The 25,138-nt window shown below is 45.8% G+C and overlaps 1 protein-coding gene across 3 annotated transcripts in view; it reads right to left on the reverse strand.

Moving 5' to 3' along the window:
* The window catches only part of LOC139595743 (contactin-4), a 275,452-nt gene that overhangs the window by 41,851 nt on the left and 208,463 nt on the right, over window positions 1–25,138 (reverse strand). For all 3 annotated transcript variants that reach the window (XM_071439314.1, XM_071439313.1, XM_071439312.1), the window contains 4 exons: window positions 24,880–25,064; window positions 14,315–14,451; window positions 12,396–12,525; window positions 8,573–8,723 (listed from right to left, as the gene is read on the reverse strand). In XM_071439314.1, coding sequence (XP_071295415.1) covers window positions 8,573–8,723; window positions 12,396–12,525; window positions 14,315–14,451; window positions 24,880–25,064 — 603 coding nt within the window. The remainder of the gene's footprint in view (window positions 1–8,572; window positions 8,724–12,395; window positions 12,526–14,314; window positions 14,452–24,879; window positions 25,065–25,138) is intronic.

Here is a 25,138-nt window from a genome sequence, read left to right on the forward strand (position 1 = left end):
GTCTTTTCATGGTTCACAGGAGAGCCTGAGATAATTTAGAGCCTCTGTCCAAGCCCATTTAATTTAGTGCACGTCTCTCTCTCAGTGAAGGCAGCAGTAGATAACTCCTGCCTTATCCATGACAGCTGACAGGCCTCTTAACAGCAACCCCCCTATAATTAATTTTCAGGTAAGAGCTATATTTGCTCCAAATAAACTGAGGGAAAATCCTGTTGCATTGAGTTCAGTAGAACATCTCCCACTTCCCAATGTGGGAAGCCATTCCCCCTTGTCCTGGCACTGTCTGTCCGTGGAAAAAGTCACTCTCCCTCTTTTAGTACTGACTTATCATAAAAATCTGTCAATAATATTCTAAATAGAAAGAAAAAAGAACATCATTTACTCAGATAACTAGTTTTGGTATTATAGCAGTGGCCCCTTTGGAAACATCCAACAGCACACTGCCACTGAATTCAGCATCAGCTTAAACCACAGATCTGGCATCCTACATTTGCCCACTATTTTCTTTTTCCACCAATTGTGTATCTGTGGTGACAGAGCAGTCCAAGGCAATAATGCTGCATCCAGCCATTATTAATATCTATAAACACAAAAGCTGTGGTTTGTCATCATCTTCCCTTTGGTCTGTACATTTTTAAGACAAGTCTGAAGTGACAGAACCTCATCCTGATGGAGCAGGGAGGCAGGAGGAAAAGAAGGGAGCATTTACAGCTATTAGAGACTTCATGTAGATTGTTCAGAGATGCCTGGAGTAATAATTCAAATACAAAAATATCCCCAGGTTATCTAAGAAGAACAGTTCTCTGGAAAATATCTTTCTTTAGGGATGCTGATAACAGGAGGAAACAAATGAAAACCAAACACAAGAACTGTGAGGGACCCTGAAGGGAGCGAGGGGGCTGTGGAGAATTTCAAATAATAGAAACCTTTTTGCCTTCTCTCTCCAAGCACTCTTTTTTTTTACTACACACAAAATTAAAATAAATACAGTCAGAAAGCTCATGCCATCCAAATAAATATTTGAGCAAGCAGATTTGAGTAAAGCAAAGCTTTGTTTTTACAACAGCTTTCATTCCTGAGATGCGAGGCAGTGGCAATTTGATACGGGAAGATTCTGCAAGTCCAGAAGGGTCTGGTGCAAAGAGCCAATTTTCCATTGATTTTGGTGGGAAATGAAGACCATCCCCCAGGGAAATGGCCCTTTTGACACAGCCCCTCCAGCTGGCAGTTCATTTTACAGACAAAGCTGACTGATAAACCATGAAAGCTGCGATGGCACCGCGAGGGACAGGCGTGCTCCACTCTCCAAACAAAGGGCTCAGGACCTGGACCAGCTCTTCTGGTGGCAGTGGAGGAACAAAATACACTGAAAAGCACTTCATGAAAAGCTGAGCCCTCCCTTTCTCCACAATTAGCCAGCAGAGACACAGCTCTCCACATGCGTCCTCCCGCGCTTGCAAGCGAGGAAAATCCTGTCTGGGCAGCAGCAAAGCCACTCCTGCTTTCACTCCATCTAATGTTCAGTGAAATATTTGCTGTGCTCATTCTTCCAGGGCACTGGCTATAGCCCAAGGCATGGGAATTAAATGACTTCTAGTCCACAGAGAGGGACAGTGGAAATCCAAGGAATCGTGTTTGGAGTGCACATCCAGGCACCCACGCCAACAATGCATTCCTGAAAAGGACAAGCCACCACCCTCTACCTACAGCAACCACTGTGGAGGTTTGTGGAGCATGACAATCAAAGGGAACTCCACTGGAGCTCATAAAAATTATTCTCTTATGAGAAAAAAAACATCCATGCAAGATTTTCAGTGCCTCAGCTGCTGACACAAAGGGTTTCTGGGAGCATTCGTGAGATCTCAGCAGAGGCAGCAAATGCATTCTCAGCTTATTTGTTCCAGCTGATACCACCCAAATTCAAGCCCAAAGGCACAGCCTTTCAAAGATAACACATCTTTCCCTCTGGTTCCAACAAAAAATGCCCAAAGTACAAAGAGAAATTACGCACTCGGCTTGTAATGGACATTAACAGGTTTGTGAGATCCCGGGACACATTTACACGATTTCAAAATGATGCTTGAATAGCCATCAAAAATATCACCAAGTCTGAAATGTTCATTAGGAATCCTTCTTCCCCTTTAGACATGTAATGATTTCCTTGGATTCTAAAAGTGCATCTCAAAGTATGGCCCTAACTGTAAAATCATTGCTTGCTTGCTCTTCACCATAAGAACACCCAAGAGAAGAAACATCTGATAATAATTTTTCCTTCAAAATGCTACAGACATACTAAAATCATTATCAGCTGGAGGACAAGCAGGAAGCTGCACATCAGCTCCAAGCTGCATTCAGGAGGCTGATGACAGGCATTTCTTTGGGAAGCAGTGGCTGTGGGGTGTACTCACCACGGAGCAAACCCCGTCCTGCTCCCTCCTCCTGTGGGGAGGGACCGGCTCCTTCCTGGAGCAGCTTTGCACTGAGGGAGGAACAACCTGTACCTGTGTGTTCAGCACCCAGAGATGAATTTAATAATCGTACAACCTTGAGAGACCTCCAGCAGGAACAGCAGCAAGTGACACATTTCTTTTAAGGATGTCAGCACGGGACACATCTGGCTGCAATCCAGAGGTTGGATCCCTCAGGGACAGAGCTCTGGATCCTTCTCCCCCTCCACCACTGCAAGCAGAATGCTGCTTTTAAAATTAATCCACAAGCAGCAAGGTGAAAGCCTGATGAGTTCTCTTGACCCCTTGTGACAGGTTTCTCTTAAGGATATCTTCCTCCTGTGTTTAAGGATGTCAACACAGGACACGTCTGGCTGCACTCCACAGGTCAGATGCCTCTGGGACAGAGCTCTGGATGCTTCACCCTCTCCACCTCTACAGGCAGAGCTCTGCTTTTAAAATGAGTACACAAGCACCAGGTGAAAGCCTGCTGATTTCTCTTGGCCCCTGTGACACGTTTCTCCTAAGGATATCTTCATCCTCTTTGAACAGGACACATCTCGCTGTGCTCTGGAGGTCAGATGCCTCTGGGACAGAGCTCTGGATCCTTCACCCGCTCCACCTCTGCAAGCAGAGCTCTTAAAATTTTAAAGAGCTTTTCAAATTAACCCACAAGCATCAGGTGAAAGCCCTTTGACTTGCCCTGAGCCCTTGGGGCGCAGCAGCCCTGGGGGCTTGGCCCCAGCCCGGTTCTGAGCCGGCTGCAGCAGCAGCACAGGCAGCAGTGGTGTCCTACACGTGTCTCACGGAGCCCTACAGCAACACCACGCTGCAAATGATCTGCTGGGGAAACAGGAACAGATTGCTGATGTTGCAGGAGGCTGAGGCACAGCGTGAGGGACAGGCTCGTTCCAGCTGGAGCTTGGCAGAGGCTGGGACTGCGCTCCTCAGTTTGCGGCTGCAAACCGAAATCAGCTCCTGCTTCTACAAGAGCAGATGGGAGAAATGGAGATTTTGGGGATCAGCCTAGTTACTGATGCACACAAAATAAACCAGCACCAAACCTGGGTTCTACACAAGTCTCTTATCCTTCTCTAGTAAGCTTTAGCTGGAAACAGTTATAAAAAATGAAATAATTTTTAGGTAATGCCCTCTAAGAACACTGAGTCCAACTGTTAACCTGGCACTGCCAAGGCCACCACTGACCCCTGTCCCCAAGTGCCACATCCTTTTAATCCTCCAGGGATGGGGACTCTCCACCACTTTCAGTGCTAAAACATGGTGTGATCATAGAATCAGGATGGGTTGGGGTGGGAGGGACCCTAAAGCTCATCCCTGCCATGGGCAGGGACACCTTCCATAGACCAGGCTGCTCCAAATCCCAATCCAGCCTGGCCTTGGGCACTTCCAGATCAGCACAGAGCTAAAACCAGCTCCTGCTGGCAAACAGCTTATGAACAGGAGGCCAGCAGGGACAATGGCTTTCCAAGACTCCTGACCACCAAATCCAGTGGCTTCCTGGTTCATTTCATTCTCTTTCTACAGCAAATTGGTTAAAATAAGTGGGCAAGTCAGTTATTTCAGATGTTGCAATGAAGTAGAGCCATCTCTGCCACAGTCTTTGCAAAGTGAGATGAATGATGGACAAACTTCAGAAAGCCATTTGCAGGGTGTCATTTTTCATCTTGCCTGGGCAGGATGTAATGAAAACCCGACAAGTTATTGATGCTTTGGTTACCTGTCTGCCTTCAAGAAATTGCACAGGTGCTTTATGTAAAAAAAAAAAAAAAAAATACAAAGAGTCAACACAATTAATGTGAAGCAATGATGGGAAGCATCCTTTGAGGTTTTCTTTTCTGCTGAAGTGTCACTAGGCTGTGTGTCCAAAAGACGCTGCTGGCAATTCATCTCTCAAGTAATCAGGATAAAAATATCACCATGGTTTGTACCCTGGCACCAGCCTGGGAAAGATGTGCTGTCTGTCCTCTTGCCATTTTCTTTCTGGCTGTTTAAAGTAATTAAGCACTAATTAGGAAGTTTGAGGCAACAAATATAAAACTGGAATTCATACAACTTCTTGTACTCAAGACATGCTGGAAGAATGGGAGAGAAGCTTTTCTTGTTCAATTTTACCATTTTTCCTCCTCAGAATGATGCAGCATCAACATGGATACATTAAAATTCCTGTTATAAAAGAACATCTATAGGAGGGGGTCCATAACTGGACAACCTTTGTGAGGAGGCCCTGAGGATGTGAACTCTGGAGAAAACCATGTCTGAACTCTTTCAGGGAGACCAGACTTACTGGACAGCTTTGAAGTGCAGAGGACAGCAAAAAAAAAAAAAAAAAAAATCAGGTGAGAGTTTTCTGCTTTTCCTTGGCCAGAATCACTCCAGCTCCTGGAGAAGGGATTCACTGCTTCAGCTTTGCCTGGTGGCTCCCAATGGCTCCAGGGGACTAAGGAGGGGGCAGCTCGGTGTCCCCTCAGCTCCTCTCCAAAGCAGCTGCATTGGATGATCTTCTTCTTTACAAACAAATTAATGAGCCTGGAGGCACAGGTGTGAATTAACATATCCAAGAGGCTTTCCAGCTCCAGCTGCCTGTTGTCCTGTCCTTCCTTCCTGTCCTTCCTTCCTTCCTTCCTTCCTTCCGTTGGGTGTTCACTGAGGGCAGGGTGAACATTGCTGCTGCTCCCTGTCCCATTCCTGCTGCTCCCTGTCCCATTCCTGCTGCTCCCTCCCAGTCTCCAGCCCTCACCTCCTGTGCAGGACACCAGCTGTGGCTGCCACATCCCTGGAAATGTCCAAGGCCAGGTTGGATGGGGCTTGGAGCACCCAGGTGTCCCTGCCCATGGCATCCACACCAGGGTGAGTTTTAAGGTCTCTTCCAAACCAAACCTTTCTGGGATTCACAGCTCTGCAAACCGAATTATCCTCCTGGACTGTCCTGACTCCAGGCTGTGGTGGAGAGAACAGTGAAATACCTGGGAAAATCTGGACCCAAATTACTGAAATCTTGGAGCAGAGCAGCCAGTTTGGGTGACAAATCACAGCAGCTGTCTGGGGGTGCAGTTCTCTGTGGTGGTGTTCACAGGGGTCCCAGGATGAGGGAAGAGATGAGAATCTTGACTCCATGTTTCAGAAGGCTGATTTGTTATTTTATGATACATATTATATTAAAAGAAAATGATATATTATAACGATACTAAAAGAATAGAAGAAAGGATTTCATCAGAAGGCTAGCAAGGAACAGAAAGAATGATGATAAAATCTTGTGACTGACCAGAGAGTCCAAGCCAGCTGGGCTGTGATTGGCCATTAATTAGAAACAACCACATGAGCCCAATCCCAGATGCACCTGTTGCATTCCACAGCAGCAGATAATTACTGTTTACATTTTGTTCCTGAGGCCTCTCAGCTTCTCAGGAGCAAAGATCCTAAGGAAAGGATTTTTCATACAATGTGTCTGTGACAGTTCTCTGTCCCCACTGTGAGTTATCCAGGCACTCCCTACACTCCAAACACTTCCATGGCTGAGCTCACTGGGAAAATGGCACCATGTGCTGCTTTCCTGTGCCTTTGTTGCCTTTCAGCTCCAAAAAAAGAACAATGTTCCTGCTGTAAGCACCGTGGCTGTGCAAGCTCACACATCCCAGGGCTCATCAGCACTGCCAGACAATGGGAGCAGCTGGGAGGATTTCCATGAGGATCCTGAGCGTGCCTGGGGTACCTGGGTCAGATCCTGCTCCAACAAAGGGCACCAAGAGGGTCCCTCTGTACAGAAACTTGTTTAATTAAGATAACAGATGTTGCTACTACACAACTCACAGGGAATGGTTGTTTAATTGGACACTTTCATATTCTTTGCTACCAGCACAGAACATAATTTGTTTTTTTACGCATTTCTTTCCTTGCAATTAAACTGTATAAACAATGCAGGCACTGTACATTTCTGGAAAAGAAACAGCTTTAATGATGTAGGGGCTTTACATGAAGAAGAATGAGAGGAGAATTTGTTTTGGGGCTTAAAAGTACAATTATTTTTCTCTCCCAGCCTGAGCACGTGTCTGGTGGCAGGGTAAATATGACTTCCAATAGCTCTAGGAGAACATTAGGAATTAAAACTCTTGTGTACATATTTTAAATAAAAGTTTTCTTGCTTTTTCTGCACTTTTTTTGCTGTTGGGGAGCCAAGGAAAAGGGAGAAGTGGGAAGCTGTGGGGGAACACAGAAATGTGAATCTGCTCTTGAGCCACACAATGCTACAGCTTCACCTCTGGGAAATGTTCCTATCTCACTCTGGGAGGAATAATAAATAGAATTGTTGCCACTATGGCATGAAAAATAAAAACCCCTTTGCCTAGGCCCAAAACAAGACCTGAGAGAAGAGGGAAGACCGGCAGGGGAAGCAGACCCTATGCATCTACACCTGTGCTAGCTCCTATATAAAATTTACCTTCTGGAGTCAGGCCCCCAACATCATTTTGACTCAGTCAGGCCTCCGAGGCAGGATTTCCATTATTATGGAGATGAAGTGCCTTTAATGACTGCAATAATATAATTGTACCCCAGGGCAGAATTCCTAATAACACAATTGCACAGCTCTCAACCACCAGTGAGAGATGCCCTGAGGCCATGGCATTCATTAGAGGTGCAGCACACACTACCTCAGCCTCCAGAGAGGAAAGTCAAACCTAAACCCATAAAGCTCTTTTTTTCTTTCTTTTTTTTTCCCACCCTGGTAGTCTCTGCTCTGGGGCAAACATTGAAGAACCCTCTCTGTTTTGCCTCCTGGACAGCAGGAGCCTCCAGAGCTGGAGTCCCAGCAGCAAAACCCACAGAGAATGTCTCCAGCAAGGAGCTGAACACCACACACCAGCTGGAAAGCCACAGAAGCCCCAGCAGAAACTGTGAAGGGATGGCCAAGGCAGCCACCAGGCTGAGCATCAGCATTCAGAGCAAGCACTGGCACCGTGCTGCCTTCAACTCCACCTGGAATTGGAAGGATCATCGATATTGATGAACCTCCACGGGATCAGCCTGCAGCTGGGGAAGGATCCAGATGCTCAGGTGCCTCTCTGGCACTCACAGGACCCTTTAACGCCACTTTAAGCAGAGATTTCATTGGAGTTTCTTCTCCCACGCCTGTCTAAAAGTTCTGTGCCCTGTCCTAGAAGAAGAGATTGCAGCAGCAGCTTTTCCTGGCATCTTGATTCCTGGATTCCAACAGATTCTTTCCCAACAGCCAAGAAAGTTCTTGTTTGAAATCCACACACAACTGGGGGTGTAGGGAGATAGTGGGGCTGGACTCCAGGCACTGCTGCTGTCCCCAGGGACAGTGGGGAGGAGATGACATTTCAGCAAGCACAGAAAGCAGGAATACAGCAGGATTCAGAAAGCAGGAATACAGCAGGGTTCAGAAAACAGGAATACAGCAGGATTCAGAAAACAGGAATACAGCAGGGTTCAGAAAACAGGAATACAGCAGGATTCAGAAAACAGGAATACAGCAGGGTTCAGAAAACAGGAATACAGCAGGGTTCAGAAAGCAGGAATACAGCAGGATTCAGAAAGCAGGAATACAGCAGGGTTCAGAAAACAGGAATACAGCAGGGTTCAGAAAGCAGGAATACAGCAGGACTAGGCAGAGCTCAGGCCCTTGGCCCCTCCTGCTCATGAAGGCAGACAACAATGCCAACAATGACAATGCCATTCCCTAATTGTGCATTTCACAGTCTCCAGGTCCAGGCTGCAGGTGAATAAAGGCAGTGGTGAGGATTCAGCAGCTCAGGAGACACAGCCCAGTGAGTGTCAGAGCAGAGCATCTGGGAATCTAGGTTTTTTTTAAAACAATGGATATTTAGAGCACTGCAGAGGCAAAATATTTGGGTTTTTTTGAGTGCATTTTTATCAGCTTCTTGGCAGGGATGATTTAATAGCAGACAGAGATGGGATGGGCACCATGGGAATAGGTATCTCACCCCCAGCTCCTTGGGATTGAACACAGGCTGTTTCCTCAAGTATTTGCAAGTCAATTTTGCAAAGCTATTAATGACAAATTTAGCTTTGATTGCTGAAAGTCCCTGGGTTAGTTAATGAAAGAAATGGTTACTTTAAGACATTACCTCTCATTTTCTCTTAGGATGTCTTTTCCTTTCTTCCAAGAATAAGTAGGTCTGGGGGAGGCTTTGGGCTTGCACTCAATGATGACTTCACCACCCACTTTAACAAGAGTTAACTTCTTCAGCAGCGTTTTGGAAAAGTCTGGCCCGATGGCTGAAAGCAAAACCAACACAAACCAGATCAGAATTCCCTCGGGAAAAACCAAAACCAGACTCATTTGAACTTCACAACATTCCAGGGTTGTTCCTCACTTTCCAATTCCTAAATGGTTGGACTTTATGCACTAGTGAAGTCTGGATGGGGTAAAAAGACACCTGAGCGCTTCTTTAACTGCAAAAAATACTGATTTGTTTAAAAATGTGTGTTCAGCTAAAAACCTGAGAAACCAGTAACCCCACCATGCACATCTCACTGGGACAGCACCCCCAGGAACCTTGTGCATGACGAGGATAAATTATTCCCTTTTTCTGTGTCAGGATCATCCTTTTCTCAGGCAGGGAAGTTCTCACAAACACAGAACCCATCTAATTCATCAGAAATGGTAATATTTCCAGAAAGGCTGACACTTATGCTTCCTATTCATAATTATTGCATGAACTGGGTTATTTATTTAAATTCTATAAAGGCGGGAGACACTGACACAGCCAGGCCCTGAGCCAAGCAAGACAAGGCAAGAGTTGTTGGCTCCAGGGCACGAGGAATCATCCTTTCCTGCCCCCAGGGCACAAGGAATCATCCTTTCCTGCCCCCAGGGCACACTCCTGTGTTTTGTGACAAACACTCAGATATCCACTGAGCTGACCCCCAGAGCCCTGCAGCCTGGGGAACAAGGAGATGCCTTGGCTTCTGATTCCTGCCCCAAAGGCTTTTTAATGATCCCTTTGCTGGGCTCTGAGGCAGCTCTGGCACTGAAATCCCCCAAGACAACCAAGAGTTTCATTGGTATCCAACAGGATCATTCATTTTTATAATGTAGAGAGCTCAGAGCAGAAGGTGAGGCAGCTGAAGGGCTTTAGGAACAATTCTTGCTGATGGGAGCTCAGCTTTCAGTTGGAGCAATGTCTGCTCTCTCCATCCTCCCTGCTGGCTCCTTGGATCCCTCCTGCTCCATCCCTGGGTGCCCCAGCTCTCTCTGCCCTGTCCTTGGCTCCCTTTTTGCTGCCCCTGGGAGATCAGAGCTGAGATCTCCCTGCTCTGCATCACCTCAATGCCCCAAGACAGGATCCAAAGCTCACCTGCAGCAGCTGGGAGACAAAACCCCACAAATTTCCTTTTCTCAGGGCACCCTCATCTGCCTCAATTCTTTTGGCTATTGCTCCTGCTGCCAAATTGTGCTTTATTCCCGTCAATTGATTGTGAATAAAGCTCAATCCCACACTGAAAATGGGATGGGCTTTATGATCCAACAGTGCTCCAAGTTCCTGCACCAGAGTTTTTTGTTTTCCCTGTCTAATCACAGGCAGGGACTTAATTCTGGCACTCAGAAACACAGGTATGATATTAAATGCTATAAAAGAGCCCTGAAACCAGCACTGGCTTTGGAAAACACTCCAGAATTGAAGGAGACATCCTAAGGACACTTCCCACCAATGCACTCAGAACCAAATGCATTATTATTTATATCATTATTAATATATCATCACTTCTGACACTAATTTCTCAGATGATTGTCCCAAATTTATAAGCAAAAGCGATTTTTTTTGAATAATCCTGTTACTCCCATCTCTGTAATAAACAGTTCAGGCTGGTTTTCTGTGAGTCATTTGCTGCATTTTCTTGCTCCTGTGTGGGACACAGGAGTTGCTCACTGTGGTTTTATTCTGTGACGTTCAAAACGTCATCATTTGACATTTAGAAACTCTGGGCTCATTTCTCAGCACTGCCACAACTTCCCTGTGCCACTTCAGGAGTAATGAATTTAATTTATTCACACCTTTTGTTTGTCAAGCAGGGTTTTTAATGACCTTTCTTCCCCACTCTAGGCCCACATTTCATTTTTCCAATTTGTTTTTTAAACATTTAGCCTGAAAATTCTGTAAGACAACTTCATCTCAGTCTTTTACATTGTCCAGCACCACTGGATTCTGCTTTTATTTAAAGACTCCAGGCAGGATAATTGGCAACAATAATTGAGAAGAATCACTCTGAGAAAAGCTGGGTCTGTAATTTTCCATTTCTCTCTTTCACTTAACTTTGGTGTAAGTCTCTCTTCAGGTGATTAAACACCACCAGTAGCAAGTGCTTAACTTCAGGACCTTTTAAAACAACCATTTTAACACTCAGATCTAGTTAAAAGCTAAAATTTCCCAGGGAGGGCTCAGAATGTTGCCCTGCTTTGAAACTCCAGTGAAAAGGCAAACCTGCTGCTTTCCGTTCAAAATGTGCCAAGTTAAATCACAGATGCACAGGAATTTATCTGCAGGACACCATTTGGGTGCTTTTCCTGTGACAGACAGAAGCAGAGCTGCAGAACCCAAGTGAGAAGTTGTCCAAATAAATATTCCTTGCCAGGTTTCTCAGACCAGACCCTCCAAAATTTGGTTTTTTGTGTGGACACGAGGAGCTGCTGGGCACAGGGACAACCTGGGAGTCCCCAGCAAAAAGGATTAAACCTCTCTCCTCTGAAAACATCTTCCTCCTTCCCAAAGGTCCATTTTTACCAGGTTTTAAATAGACAAGAAAAGCACATCAGTGGGTTTATTTCGATTTCTTTCATGTCCAATAAATCTCAGCATTGTGAAGTCTAATTTATTGAGCATTATCGTACCTTTCTCCAACAGCAACACACACAATCCTTCAAATGAAATTTTTTTTCTATGCAGGTATCTATCACTGATGATAAAAAATGACCAACAATTGAAAATCCCACAGCTCACAGAGGAAAAAACCTCATGCTTTGTTCTTTAGGATAAATCAGAGAATGCTGCTACTGAACTTTTGATTGGAGAGCAATGAAACTGTTATTTTGTAATCAGGAATCGTGTTTAACCCTTTGAAAACCCATCCCTGTGCTGAGCAGGGCTGCCTCTCGTCCAAGAGCATGGTTTGGGATTGAGCTGCAGCCTGGCAGGGACCCCTGGGATGGTCCCACCCCACCCCTGCTCAACCACAGGAGGCTGCCCAGGGCTGTGGCCAGTTGGATGTTGAGCATCTCCAAGGACAGGGATGCCACAACATCGCTGGACAAGTTGTTCTAGTGTCCAACCAACCTCAAAATAAAGTTTTTCTTATTTTAAGTGGCATTTCCAGGTTTTTGTGGCCATTGCCTCCTGTCCTGGCACGGGCACCTGTGAGAAGATCCTGGCTCTGTCACCTCTGCTCCCTCCCCTCAGCTATTTCCCCACTCAGATTCACATGAGCTTCTCCTGTTTTTATCTGGGAGGAGCAGAGCAGCTGTGCACAGAGCTGTGGGGTGGAAGATGCTTTTCTCTGGGATGGGGGAACTTTGTTTGCTGAAAGGTCTCTTCAGACAGGAGGTTTGCCACCGTGTCCTGAGCAGAGTCACCCCTGCAGCCAGGACTGGGCACCTGGATGTTCTGAATGGCAACGCTCAGGTGTCTCCAGAAACAGCTTGAACCAGCAGGAGAGGGAATACACCTGCCAGCTCCTGGAGGAATGTGGGATGAAGTAAAAACATCTGTTCTCTGCTCTGCACTGCCTCGAGTTTGCATTTCACACCTTCCTTAGGAACAAATCGCCAAAGACGCCCTTCTGCTTCAGAAACCAATCATCAAAACCCCCCTTCTGCTGCAGCTTGTCAGAAGCCCCTGTGCAGGGCTGGCAGTGGCCTTGGGAGGCTGGCAGCGCTCAGGGATGTGCACTCACCTATGACACTGAGCTCTGCACTGGCAAAGATGACGCCGTGCCTGTTCTCCGCCACGCACTGGTACATCCCCGCATCCGACAGACTCACGTTGGCAATGGTCAGAGAGCCCTGCTCCAGCTGCACCCTGCCCTGGGGACAGCAAAACAAACTCCAAAATCAACGAGAACACGAGCAAGCCTTCCCCAGAACGTGCACCCAGAGGCTGTCCTGCTGTGTTTTGTAGCAAGGTGGACCAAGGAAGCAGCGGTAATGGGAGGAATCTGCATGCTGCGATTTATTTGTCTGCCAGCCAAATTTATGTCAGGCTAGAGACTAAATGGTGAAACCAATACAGGAGCTGGTAAATGCAATTTCAATTGGAGGACCTTCCCTTGACCCCTCATTGATTTAATACCCAAAGCATTTAGATTAATATCCCTTTCAAGGAGATAAGCTTGAGGCAAGAAATGCACTTCTGTTCCACAGTGGCACATCACAGCCAAGCCCATCCTCAGAAACATTTCAAACAATGGTATTTCCATGGAATCACAGAGCCATTGAGGTTGGAAAAGACCTCCAGGATTACTGTGTCCAACCTTTGAGCAAAACCCACCATAGCAACTGAACTGTAGCACATACAGGTGTTTCTGGGACACCTTCAGGGATGGGGACTCCACACCTCCCTGGGCAGTTCCAATGGAGAAATTCACCCTTTCCATGGAGAAATTCCTCCTGATTTCCAACCTGACCCTCCCCTGGCACAGCTTGAGGCCATTTTGAGTGTATATGGCAATGCAGGCTGCTAAGACTGGCTGCCATCTCAGCCAGCACAGACAGAAACATTTAAAATCTTCTGCAGTTTACTGAAAACAATGTAAATGCTAATAATTTAATGATCCTTTACTTCATATCAGCCACTAACGTGATTTAGGAACAAGCCCATCTGCCAGTGACCAGCGTGAAGCAACCAGAATTAGTGTGTGGAGTGAAAGACCAGGCTGTCATTTGTCAGCCTGAGGATATGGAGCTCGAGTTATCAATTCTAATAAGTACAGCAAAGTGTTCCCTCCCTCCCTAGGAGTTTGACATTTACAAAAAAAAAATTCTAAAATAAAGAGCTATTGGTTTTCTACTCGGCCTTAGGGCAGAAATTTAATGTTTGTGCAATTTTTATCAGGGTTTGATCAAATTGGGGCTGCCATGTTCTTTCACAGTAAGTGAAGGGGAAAAAGTGCTGGCTGCTGTGAAACCAAAGCTTTGGTGACCTGGCTGAGTTTGTGGTGGCAAGGTGGGATCATGGACTGGGTGATGACCCTCCAGGAGAGGCTGGGCAGACATGCTGGTGGGAGTGATGCAATTCCACTCCTCCTGCACAGGAACACAGCCCAGCAGGAGGGGTGGGAACACCATTAAACACCAGCAAGAACTCCAAGGTTTCATTATCACTTGGAGTTCACCTAAACATCATAAATAAAAATAATTACTTTAGGGTGATCATTCTCTGGTGACGCATTCCAAACCCATTCAGCCATTCCTCCTTCTGTCCAGCCTTAGGCTGCATCATGGATCTTTTATTTTGGGGAGGAGCTCTGAATGTAGAGCTGTGGTGTGTCCTGCTTGTCCCTGGCGGCAGTAGGGAGGTGCCACCAGGCATGAGAAGGAACGGGGGATTTTCTGTGAGGCTGGGCAGGCCCTGGGTGCTGAGGGTGAAGCTGTGGCTGCCCCTGGATCCCTGGCAGTGTCCAAGGCCAGGCTGGACAAGGCTTGGAGCAGGGGGTGGAACGAGATGATCTTGAAGGTCCCTTCCAACCCAAACCATTCCGCGATTCCGGAGCATCCCCGTCCTCCCCACCCCAACTCAAGCACCCAGAGCTCAGCGAGCTGGCAGAGCACCCCAGCCCGCCCAGCCCCACCCCCAGGGGGTTCCAGCTGTGCCTACCTGTGGCAGCAGGGGCTCCCCATCCTTGAGCCAGCGGTAGGAGGGCTTGGGGCGGCCGCTGGCGCGGCACTCCCAGGACACGCGCTCCTCGATGGCCGCGCGCACGTCGCGGATCTGCTGCGTCCAGCTGGGCTGGGCTGCAAGGCAAGCAGGGAAGGGAGGCTGGGAGCAGCACCTCTGTTGTGCTGCCAAACAGACCCTTCTTCCCTCATCAGAGCGTTGGACTTGATAACGCTGGGATTTCAGCTTTAATTTTCATATATTTGTGCGGAACTCTAAACTCCACACTCAGTGGGAGCTGCTGCTTCCCCACCTGGGGCAGACACAACAATTCCTCTGCAGGCCTGGCAATCAAGGACACCTCACTGCCTCAGGACCCAGAGGTGGGAACAAAAGGGAGTTGGGGGAGCAAACCTGGGGTCAATGACTGCATTACCTGAAGCTGGAATTGGCAGATTCACCCCCAAAATGCAAATGGACCAAACTTATAACTTTCACACTTTTAAAAGTGTGAAAACCCTGACCCATCATCCATTTTGGGTGTAGCCCCTGGGGGGTCTTTGTCTGCCCAAAAGGTACCTGAAGCCCTTCAATAAATAGAACAGCTTTTTATTCCCTTAATTCCGTCTGGCCTCTGTTTTTTAAGTAGCCCCAAAAAAGCATGGTAAGAACTGCTAAAGATTACTGCTCTTCCTTGAGTCCAGTGCTGCTTTCTGAAGGTGGCACAGGCCAAGATCAGAAGCTACTTTTATTTTATTTGTAGTAAAAACCCTTAAAGAAAAAGAGTGGCTTCAGAAACCCTGCTCATCCTGCAAAAACAAAGCAGCAGCTACACACCTGGTCTTTCAAACAGAGACATTTCCCTCCTCAGGGTCTCTATAACTTGGGCTTCAAAGCCCTAAAATTCAGACTTCAAAACATGTAATTTAGAACTAGTTCTGCATTGAAATTGAGGTTATTCCAGTAACTCTGCATGGTTACAGGCACTACTTCAGGTCCAGGCTCTCAGTCCTGTCTTGATTATGGCCAGATCTCCATCCATTGCCACAGGAAGGAAAAATCTTTGGACCCAATTATTGCATTAATGACTCTGAATAAACCTAGAAAGGCCACAAGCAGATATTGGAGACACATTTTGGTAGAATTTGGTGAAAACTAGAAAACTAGCACTGGCAGTTTTGTGAGATTGTATTTTTAACTGTTTCACATCATTTTATCAGTTTGTTGGCTTTTTTTTTTAAATAGAGTTTGAGTTTAGCCAGATTCCACTAAATTCCACTAAAATTGCCACATGGTTTTGAAGACCACCCAAAACCTCAGACTTTCTTAAGAGTTACCTCTTGTCCATATATATCTACAATACACAATATAACCTATTTAAGATCTTATCAGTAATAGTACATTAATATATTATATCTATAATACTTTTCAGAAAGTCCCAATAGAGTTCTGATATTTTAATGGGCATTTGCCCTATTTTGACATAAGAGCATCGGACTTAGCAGGATGGTATTACCAGCAGAGGTCTCCAAGAACCTGATTAATACTTTTCCCTGTGTAATCAGATAAAAGAAAAAAATCAAGATTTCTCAAAGCCAGGTAACAACTTTACACATCTCCTTTGGATAGGAACAGGGGCCCAAAGATGGGCTTGAAAGGATAAATTTAAAAATATCAGATCAAAATGGCAAATGGGTGTGATTATACCCAAAATTGGGGTATGCCTGTGATGATGGGATGCTGGCAATCCAAATTTAGGGAACTCAGGTTGTGTTTAGCCCCACCCCTGGCACCCTGAATGTGCCTACAGAGCAGAGATGAGGTGGAGAATTTCCCACAGCCCCTGACCTCCAAGGGAATTCCAAAAAACAAAAAAGTGAACTGAGCATCCTGGCAATGCAGAAGGGAGAGGAGAAGTGAGTGGTGTTTATTTCTCTGGCTGCCCCTCCTGCCCCTGTAATATTTTAAGCTTGTTTATTGTCTGTAAGGGAAAGCCTTTAAATGCAGGAGGATGAAAGTCAGTTCTGTCATCTGGAGTAAGAACTTGAACAATTCCATCGAGCTGAGCAATTGCAACGGGTTCAGTGGCTCAAGGACATTTGCAAATTACTCATGAATTTACATATTTACTATTCTAACAGCATCTAACTCATCATTTTGAAGGGAATTTTATGATCCCATGAAAGGAGCTCTATAAAACCCACACACATCCATTTGCCTTTTTTATTTTTGCTGTGCTGTTTTACAGATTTCCCACATGAAAACAAAACTAAAAAAAAACCCAAACCACCCAGACAAAACAACTGGAATTAATCTGCAAATCAAGAAAAGCCATGAATGGTAAGCTGTGCTCTATAACCTGAGTCTGTGCTATGGAAAAATAAAGATAACTCCCGTGGAGAGGAGGACAGAAAATTCAGAATTCATCTTCATTTCATAAAGACTCAACAAATAAGGGAAATAACAATTTTCTCCAAATAAGGGTAATAATAATTTTCCCCAAATAAGGGAAATTCTCTCCAAAAGGCATTTTTTGGGGTGGTTTGTTCATCCCAACTCCTGCCCTGAGTGCTGAGACTGAAATGTGCAGTGCTGGAAGCTGCCACCTCACATTCCCCACATTCACATCACCCTGTGGTGCAGCACCCATGAGTCACATCCACACCACCCTGACCCCCTCCAGTGCTTTGAACTGGTTAAAATTCCCAATTCCAAAGCCATCTATGGTGCAACAACTCCAAAATGAGCAGCACAGGTCAAAAAATCATCTCAGTGAAAAGCTCTGAGAAAATTCAGAATTCACCCTCGTTTCATACAGACTCCCCAAATAAGGGAAATAATCATTTTTCCCAAATGAGGGAAATTCTCTCCAAAAGGCATTTTTATGGTTTGTTCATCCCAAATCCTGTGCTGAGACTGAAGCATGCAGTGCTGGAAGCTGCCACCTCAAATTCCCCAAATTCACATCAGCACCCATGAGTCACATCCACACCACCCTGACCCCCTCCAGTGCTTTGAACTGGTTAAAATTCCAAATTCCAAAGCCATTTGTGGTGCAACAACTCCAAAACAAGCAGCACAGGTCAAAAAATCATCTCAGTGAAAAGCTCTGAGAAAATTCAGAATTCATCCTCATTTCATACAGACTCCCCAAATAAGGGAAATAATCATTTTCCCCAAATAAGGGAAATAATCATTTTCCCAAATAAGAGAAATAATAATAAAATTTTCCCCAAATAAGGGAAATTCTCTCCAAAAGGCATTTTTTGGGGTGGTTTGTTCATCCCAACTCCTGCCCTGAGTGCTGAGACTGAAGCGTGCAGTGCTGGAAGCCACCACCCCAAATTCCCCAAATTCCCATCGCCCTTTGGTGCAGCACCCACGAGCCCCAGCCTCCATCCCACTCCACCCCAACCCCTTTCAGTGCTTTGAACTGGTTAAAATTCCCAATTCCAAAGCCATTTTTGGTGCAGGCAACTCCAGAATGAGCAGCACAGGTCAGAAAATGATCTCAGCGAGAAGCTCTGCGCCGTTTGTTCAGCAGGAGTTCGGTCTCTGCTGCTCTTGGGGAGTTTTTCTAATTAGGTCAAGCTCTCCTCTCAACAGTTCAGTGCAGAGAGAAGCTCCTGGCTTCATCTTGGGGAATACTCAGGGGTTGGCTCAGGCTGCAGATTTGTGTGAGCCACCAAAGGAGAGTGGCCACAACCTAATGGAATTTGACAGGAGCCCACTGGGGATCAGAGCAAGGTAACACGATGCAAGATTTTGGGCATGATAATTAAAATAATTCAGATAAGGGGATGAAACCGGCTCCTCTCCACAACATTTTCTGGTATAGCAACGAGATAATGACAAGGTTGAATTTGTGACTGGTCTAGAAAAGAGTCCTTTGGATCGTTTCAGCAGTGCTGACCAAAGAGAAATTATTTTCCAGGAGATATTTTGGTCCTGCTTGGTGTACTTAAGATAGTACTGGCCTTGGAAACATCCTGGAGGAAAAATCTGGAAGCTGATTAAGAATTCATCTGAGTTGCAAGCAAAATTCATATGCTAAATCTATAAAGTGAAAGAAAAAGCTTAGAGATATAAGCACGACTCTTACATAAGGACTGCTTTAAAGAAAAATCTCCCCCTCTTAGGAGATTTCTGGAGTTTGTACTCAGGGGACCTGAAAAAAAGTGATGGAAATAGTGAGAAAAAATCCTGTTTATCTTTGATCACCTTTCAGTCTTCACCAACACAAAGTGGGACAGTTAAAACCAGGTGAATAGGAAGGTGAATAGGAAAATATGGCCAAATATATTCTTACTTCTCTAAGACAAATAGTCCAGGGGCAGTCTGTCCTTCACTGTAATAAATTAAAAGGCAAAAGTAGGAACTGGAAATCATGTCCTAAAAGATATTTGAAAATGAAATGATGTAGCAGGTGATGATGCATCACCTCAGAAATGAGTAACAAACCCCCAGAAGTAAAGGAGAAATACGAGAAATAAACCAGAAAAAAAAAAAAAAAACAACCTGTAGGACTCTGCAATCATCTGTGAGTTCAAAACAACCAAAAAGACTCAAGCAAATGAGGTGCTAATACATATCCAGAATCCAATTCTCAGCTGGTGTGTATTGATTTCAGTGTTCCTAAGCCAATTTCTAGCAGCTGATGACCTGGTGCAGGCTGTGTAATTCATCATTAATGGCAGATGAAAGGCTGAATGACTTGTCCATTACCATCTCTATTCTAAGGAGATTGAGACTGAGCCCAGGATCAGAGCAGTCTAAAGAGCAGAAAGCCAAGTGCAAGAAGTAAAAAAAAACCAAAACAACCAGATGGGAAAAGCAGATGAGTAATTGGAAATAAAGAGTGCAGCCAGTGTGTAAGGTCCTGCCCCTAATGGGGACACAGCTCCTGAGCACAAACCCCTCAGTCCTGATTTGTTTCCTTCCCAAATATCACAGAAAGCAGAGCCCAAGTTACCACTGCTCCTGTCTCTTCCTTTCCTCCCTCCTGACCTCAAGGACTGTTTGAAATCTTGCTCACAACTCCAAGGTGAGCAAATCCTGCACCAAACCAATCTGCTGGAATGCTGTGCCTAGAAAAAACCAAAATCTCCATTTGGGTGAGTCTTTGGAAACTCTACAAGACTGACCCTACCGACCCAGCCTGGAGTTCTGCTGGTCACTACAATATTAAACACCAGAGGAAAAGAAACAGAGAAAAATCTGAAGGGGTGTGACTGTGGTCACAGGGGTTTTCAGGATGAAGAAGAGACGAGAATGTTGACTCTATGATCAGAAGGCTTGATTTATTATTTTATGATATATGTTACATTAAGACTATACTAAAAGGCAATAGAAAAGAGTAAGTTTCTTCAGAAGCTAGCTAAGCTAAGAATAGAAAAGAATGAATAACAAAGATCTGTGTCTCAGACAGAGCAAGAGCCAGCTCTGCCATGAGTGGTCAAGAAATCCAAACACCCACAGGAGACCAATCACGGGTCTACCTGTTGCATTCCACAGCAGCAGATAACCACTGTTTACTTTGGTTGCTGAAACTGCAGCTTCTCACAAGGAAAAATCCTAAGAAAGGATTTTTCATGAAAGATGTCTGCGACAAAGGGGTTAACCCAGCTGATAAAACCCCTTCAGTCATCCCTTCCTCTCATTTACCCCTGCTCTGCACCATTAGAGGATTTTCTCCCCGGTTTTTGTGGGCCCTGGGTGTTACAGGCACACCACAGGGACCCTGCTCATGGGTTTTTTCATTTTCCATCCTGACACTAAACTGCAGCTGCTCAGGGGTACAAGGGAGCTGTGGGGTGTTCCATGAGGAGCCTTCACATTTCATTCCTGTTTGTGTTTCACCCTATTTGCATTTTTGCTTCTCTTGCTGCAGAGATGTTTCTCCAAGCAACAATGATAATAACATGAGACTTCTTCCTAATCTCCAAGAATTGGATTTTTCTGGAAGCAGGGTTCCAGCAATCCCTTGGAGAAGCTGATGAGAAACAATTCTGTGCAGGAATGTGTTCTGTGTTCTGGATGCAAGACCTCCCTTGGGCAGCAAAGAATTCAAAAGTCAGAGTTACTTCTCCCTGTACTAACTCTTTCCTGTGTAAAAGGTGGCAACAGGATTTTCCAGTGACTGATGTGAAAGACAGTTCATAATAATATAGTAATAGTACAATAATAGTGCACTTGCCCTATGTACAGGAATTTTCTTGTATTTTTATCAGTCCAGAAGCTCACTTTATTCAAATTTTCAGCAAATTATTTGTGATCTGGGACCTAAACTGAGCAGACATAAAACTGCCTGATGTTCACTTGCGCAAATTTCCTTTTTAGACTCTGACCACAATGAAGAGCATAATCTGATTTACATCTGAGGCTATTTTACAGGGTGGCACAAAGTGGCTTTTGCCCAAATAAAACACAGACCCACTGATGAAAGGAGGGCTCTTTTCTCTGCAAAATTAAGGAACCTCACAAATTCCTAGTGGGAAGGATTTAATCTGAAAAGGGGCCCAGCCAACTGAACGGGTTTTGCTGAATATCTCAGAAAATGCTGCACAGAACTGTAATTAGTGACAGACAAGTCTGTCTGTCTGCTAATGCAGATGCTGCTGTGCTGACACTTTTGGAAAGCGTTTGAGCTGCAATTTTTTCCTCCTTTCCTTGTCTTGCCAGAGCAGGAGAGGACGGGAGATGCTGGAGCAACGCAGGTGATGCTGAGGCAGCATCTCCCTCTGTGCTGGCTCCAGCTGAGCTGTTTTGGAGCTTGGATATTTCCCAGTGTGGATCTGACTGGAAAGCCAGGGCAAAATCCCATATTTTGTGTCCAAATCCCAGCAAACAAATGTTCTCAGTGGGGTTGCAGCTCCTCAGCCCTCCCCTGGGCTGTCACTCCCAGCCTCACATTCACATCACCTCAACCAGAAGCTATTTCTGATATTTTCTGTTATTCAGGTGCAATATTTTGTTGGGCAGGGGGATCTCAGGATGTTGCATTGACTCATCAGAGTCAACACAGGGAAGCAGAGCCCAGGGAGCTCAAACCCAGGGATGAGCAGCCTTGGGGTCAGAAATATCAACAAAAGAAGATCGGGCTGAAACAGCATCTAAACTCACCATGAATTAAACATCAATAATAAATAAGCATCTCCTTGATGCTGGCTTTATGAACAAAAAAGGCAATTTCTTTTTAAATTAGCTGGTTAAGGTAATCTGTTTACTGTACTTCTGCCAGGAAAAAAAAAATAATTGTTGGCATTGCTGTTTGCTCAGGATATAAATCTTAGCCCTGCGGAGGGTTAGCAAATGTAAAATTTATGAGCAGCCAGATTAAAAATACAATCAGGTCAATGGGAGTGCATCCCAAAACAGACAGCTGAGGGTGGGGAGGGCCCTGGGAGAAACTGGAGAATCTAAAGAAACTGGGAGAAACTGGGAGAAACTGGGAGAAGAGAACCCTGTGTCCACTGGGGACCTCTCCTGCCTCAGCCACAGGATGCAGCTGGCACAGGGAACAAGCTGCCAGGTCAGGAAGGCAACACCTGCACTTAGGGCTCTAAAAGGTGGAAAAGAAGAGGCTGTGCAGTCTAATTTGATAGTTCAGGATCAGGGAATATTCGGAGTTGGAAGAAACCCACAAGGATCAAGTTGGCCCATCCCAAGAATCCCAGCGGGAGCCTTTGGCAGGAATTACCCTGAGGCTGGGACACAGGGGGAACAAGAGAGCCAGCAGGGAAATGTGCCACTGAGAGCTCCATCAGTCAGGGAAACAGAAGGGAGCTGTGTAATTGCATTAACAGGACCACGTTTCCATGGGAAGGTCGATCCGGCAAGGGGGACCCAGCCCTGGCAGAAGTGTTTGAGGAGAGCAGTGAGACACAGCCTGGTGCAGGGGCTCAGAGCACAGGAAATGCAGCAAGAATGGATATTGCACGTTTAATTAACCTTTTCTGCTACAACAAGCCTGCCAAACAACTTCAGTGGCACTGATATGCTAAGGGAGGAGAAAATAAACTCTGATACAAGAGTGAAACACAGCAGAAGTCAACCCTCCCTGACAACTCCCAGCAGCACGCAGGGAAGCTGACAACGCTGGGTTATCTACGGTGAGCAGGCAAATTTGAATTTCTTTTTCTTCTCTTGGCTTATTTTGTGCCATGCACAGAGGCTGCTGACTGGGTTGAAAGGAGTGGAGCTGTTGGAGCCCCAGTGTGACCTGCAGAGCACATCAGGGCAGGTGGGCAGCGCCTCAGATAACCCAGAGCACCCTGAGCCCCCAATGCTTTGGGCTGCAAGGACCTTAAATCCCCCCCAGTGCCACCCCTGCCATGGCAGGGACACCTCCCACTGTCCCAGGGGCTCCAGCCCCAATGTCCAGCCTGGCCTTGGGCACTGCCAGGGATCCAGGGGCAGCCCCAGCTGCTCTGGGCACCTGTGCCAGGGCCTCACCTCCCTGATGATAAAAAATTTCTTCCTCAAATCCATTCAAACCTGCACCTTTCTGCACCTCCAGGGCGTTTCCCTCTCCAGGCACCAGCCCTGACCTTCCAAAAGCAGCTTGAAAGCTCTGCCAGCATTGCAGTTGTATTTCAATAATGAAATAACATTTCTCAGCTTTAAAAAAAACCCCCTAATTATTAAAGAAAATTATGTTATTTTTCCCAACTATTTGTATAAAATTTTACAGTACGTTACTTTCCCTTAAAAAATCTTGCTGCCATGCAAAACTCCAGAGCCCAGAGCACAGAATGCAAGTTGTTTTTTTTTAAGAGATCTATTTTCAGTACTGGCTGCAAAACACAAGTTACCCTAAAAAACCCAACTAGTTCCCTGGAAAATCACCATCCTCAAGACAACAAGGATGATATTTTAGTGAATTCTCTTTAAAACCTGCAGCAGGGGAGGTGCCTGTCTGCCACCTCTCCTGGGGAATTCCTCCTGTCCCAGGGAGGAGATGGATGGAAAGAGTTCCCAGCACGACAGACTGACAGCAGGACACTCCTCTTCCCAAAAAACCCTCGAGATTCTCTGCAGAAATGCCACAATGGGGGTGAAAAGCAGCAGGAGCCACAGTGGCAGCTTTTGTGTAGGATCCAGAGCAGTAAATTCATTACAGTAATGAGATTAGAACTTGATATATGCTATGGTGGGAGTGTTCCAAAGGCTCCATTTACTGCTTTCCAAGAAAGGCAGCTTTGGCTGTGGGTACAGCAAAACTCTACAATTGATGAGTCTTTTAATTTACTCTCCACATGGGGAAAAATCAGGAGAAAAACACAGCACAGAAAAAGGAATCTTTAAATCATCTAATTAAAAAAATTAAAACCTGTTCAAATCAACTCCGGACTCTTTCCTTAACATGAAAGATTTCACTTTGTTCTTGCTCTTTCACTTCTTTTTAATGTTTTCTCATTTTGTATTTCCCTCAGTTTTAAAAGGAGAAATGTTCATTTGAAATTGAAGCCCCCAAAGTTGTGGCTTTAAATGAAATGTCTTTCAGAAATATTTCCAATTTGAAAACTTCCCTCCTTTTTAAAAGAAGCTTACATTACCCACCACAGTCAATTCAGTTTTGCCATAAGGGTTGGTTCCCAAACTCTTTTTCTGTGACAAAATTATTATAAATCAAAACCCATTCTCCTCATCTCTGGAGTTCAACCCAATCTTCCCTGCTGACAGGAGCTCAGGAACATTTGGGGGAGAAAACTCTGAGTTTTTGTCCATATTTCCTCTGAACAACACGGGATGGGACCAGGGGAGCAACAAAACCAGGGTATTTTGGATGCTGTGGAGGGCTCTGCACATCTGTGGGGGTGTGGAACCTGCAGCTTCTCCTCTCCAAAACATCTCCAACAGAACCTTGGTACCAAACCCAGCCCCCTGTGTCCCTAAATCCCCTCCCTGCAGCTCCCACTCACCTCTACACAGGTAAAGCCACACTTTGTTTGCTTTGTGGGCTGTTCCCAGCAGAAATTTGGGGATGAGCACCAGGATCAGAGGGATGAATGCATCTTTAACAGAGCAGGCCTAGGAGGCTGAAATTTGGCATTTCCCAGTGCCTAGCTCAAGGGCTGGGATTGCAGTGAGGGAAGAGCAGGAGCAGAAAGCTTTTGAGGGGAGAGGGCTCTGCCCTGGCACTGTTAAATCCCAACTCCCCCTGTTCTTCAATCACTGATCCTCTTGAAAGCTGTTCTTAATTGGTTATCAGCAATTAACATTTATCCCCAAAAGCTGGGGCAACCCATACATCACAAATCCCAAGCTGTAACACGAGGATGCTCCCCCAGATTTCCTGCCTTGCCCCCTCCCCAGCCATGAGAAGGAAAAAGCGACTGTTCCAAGCACGTTTCCATGCCAATGTCCTCCCGGGGACGTGTTTTTGTTCCAGCTGCTCTGATTCTCAATTAACATGCACCATTCAGCCAGGTTTGATTTCAAATCACACCCTTCTCGAGACGTGCCATTGGAAAAGAAAGTCGCTTCAAAAAATATCCCCGCAAAATGACGCCCTCACAGAATATTTACTGCGGAGCAGCCCCGGAAGCGGGCGGCCTGCTCACCATAAAACGTCAGCTGTCCTCGGGCCACGTTCTTGCCCCTGACATTTTCGGCCACGCACTCGTAGAGCCCGGCGTCCTCCTGCTGGAAGTTGGGGATCTCCAGGAGCCCGCTGGAGCGGTGCCTGCGCGCCTTCCGCGGCAGCTGCTTCCCATCCGCCCTCCTCCAGCTGATGGTGGGCACTGGGCTGAGGGAGGGAGAGAAAGGACAGTAACGCTGCCAGAGGAAGTGCCATGCTCACAGTGGGGTGTTGGGGAATTT

The sequence above is a fragment of the Agelaius tricolor genome, unplaced genomic scaffold (assembly GCF_023055355.1).
Source record: "Agelaius tricolor isolate 1412-34295 unplaced genomic scaffold, bAgeTri1.0.p SCAF_14, whole genome shotgun sequence".
In the NCBI taxonomy this organism is placed as follows: Eukaryota; Metazoa; Chordata; class Aves; order Passeriformes; family Icteridae; genus Agelaius; species Agelaius tricolor.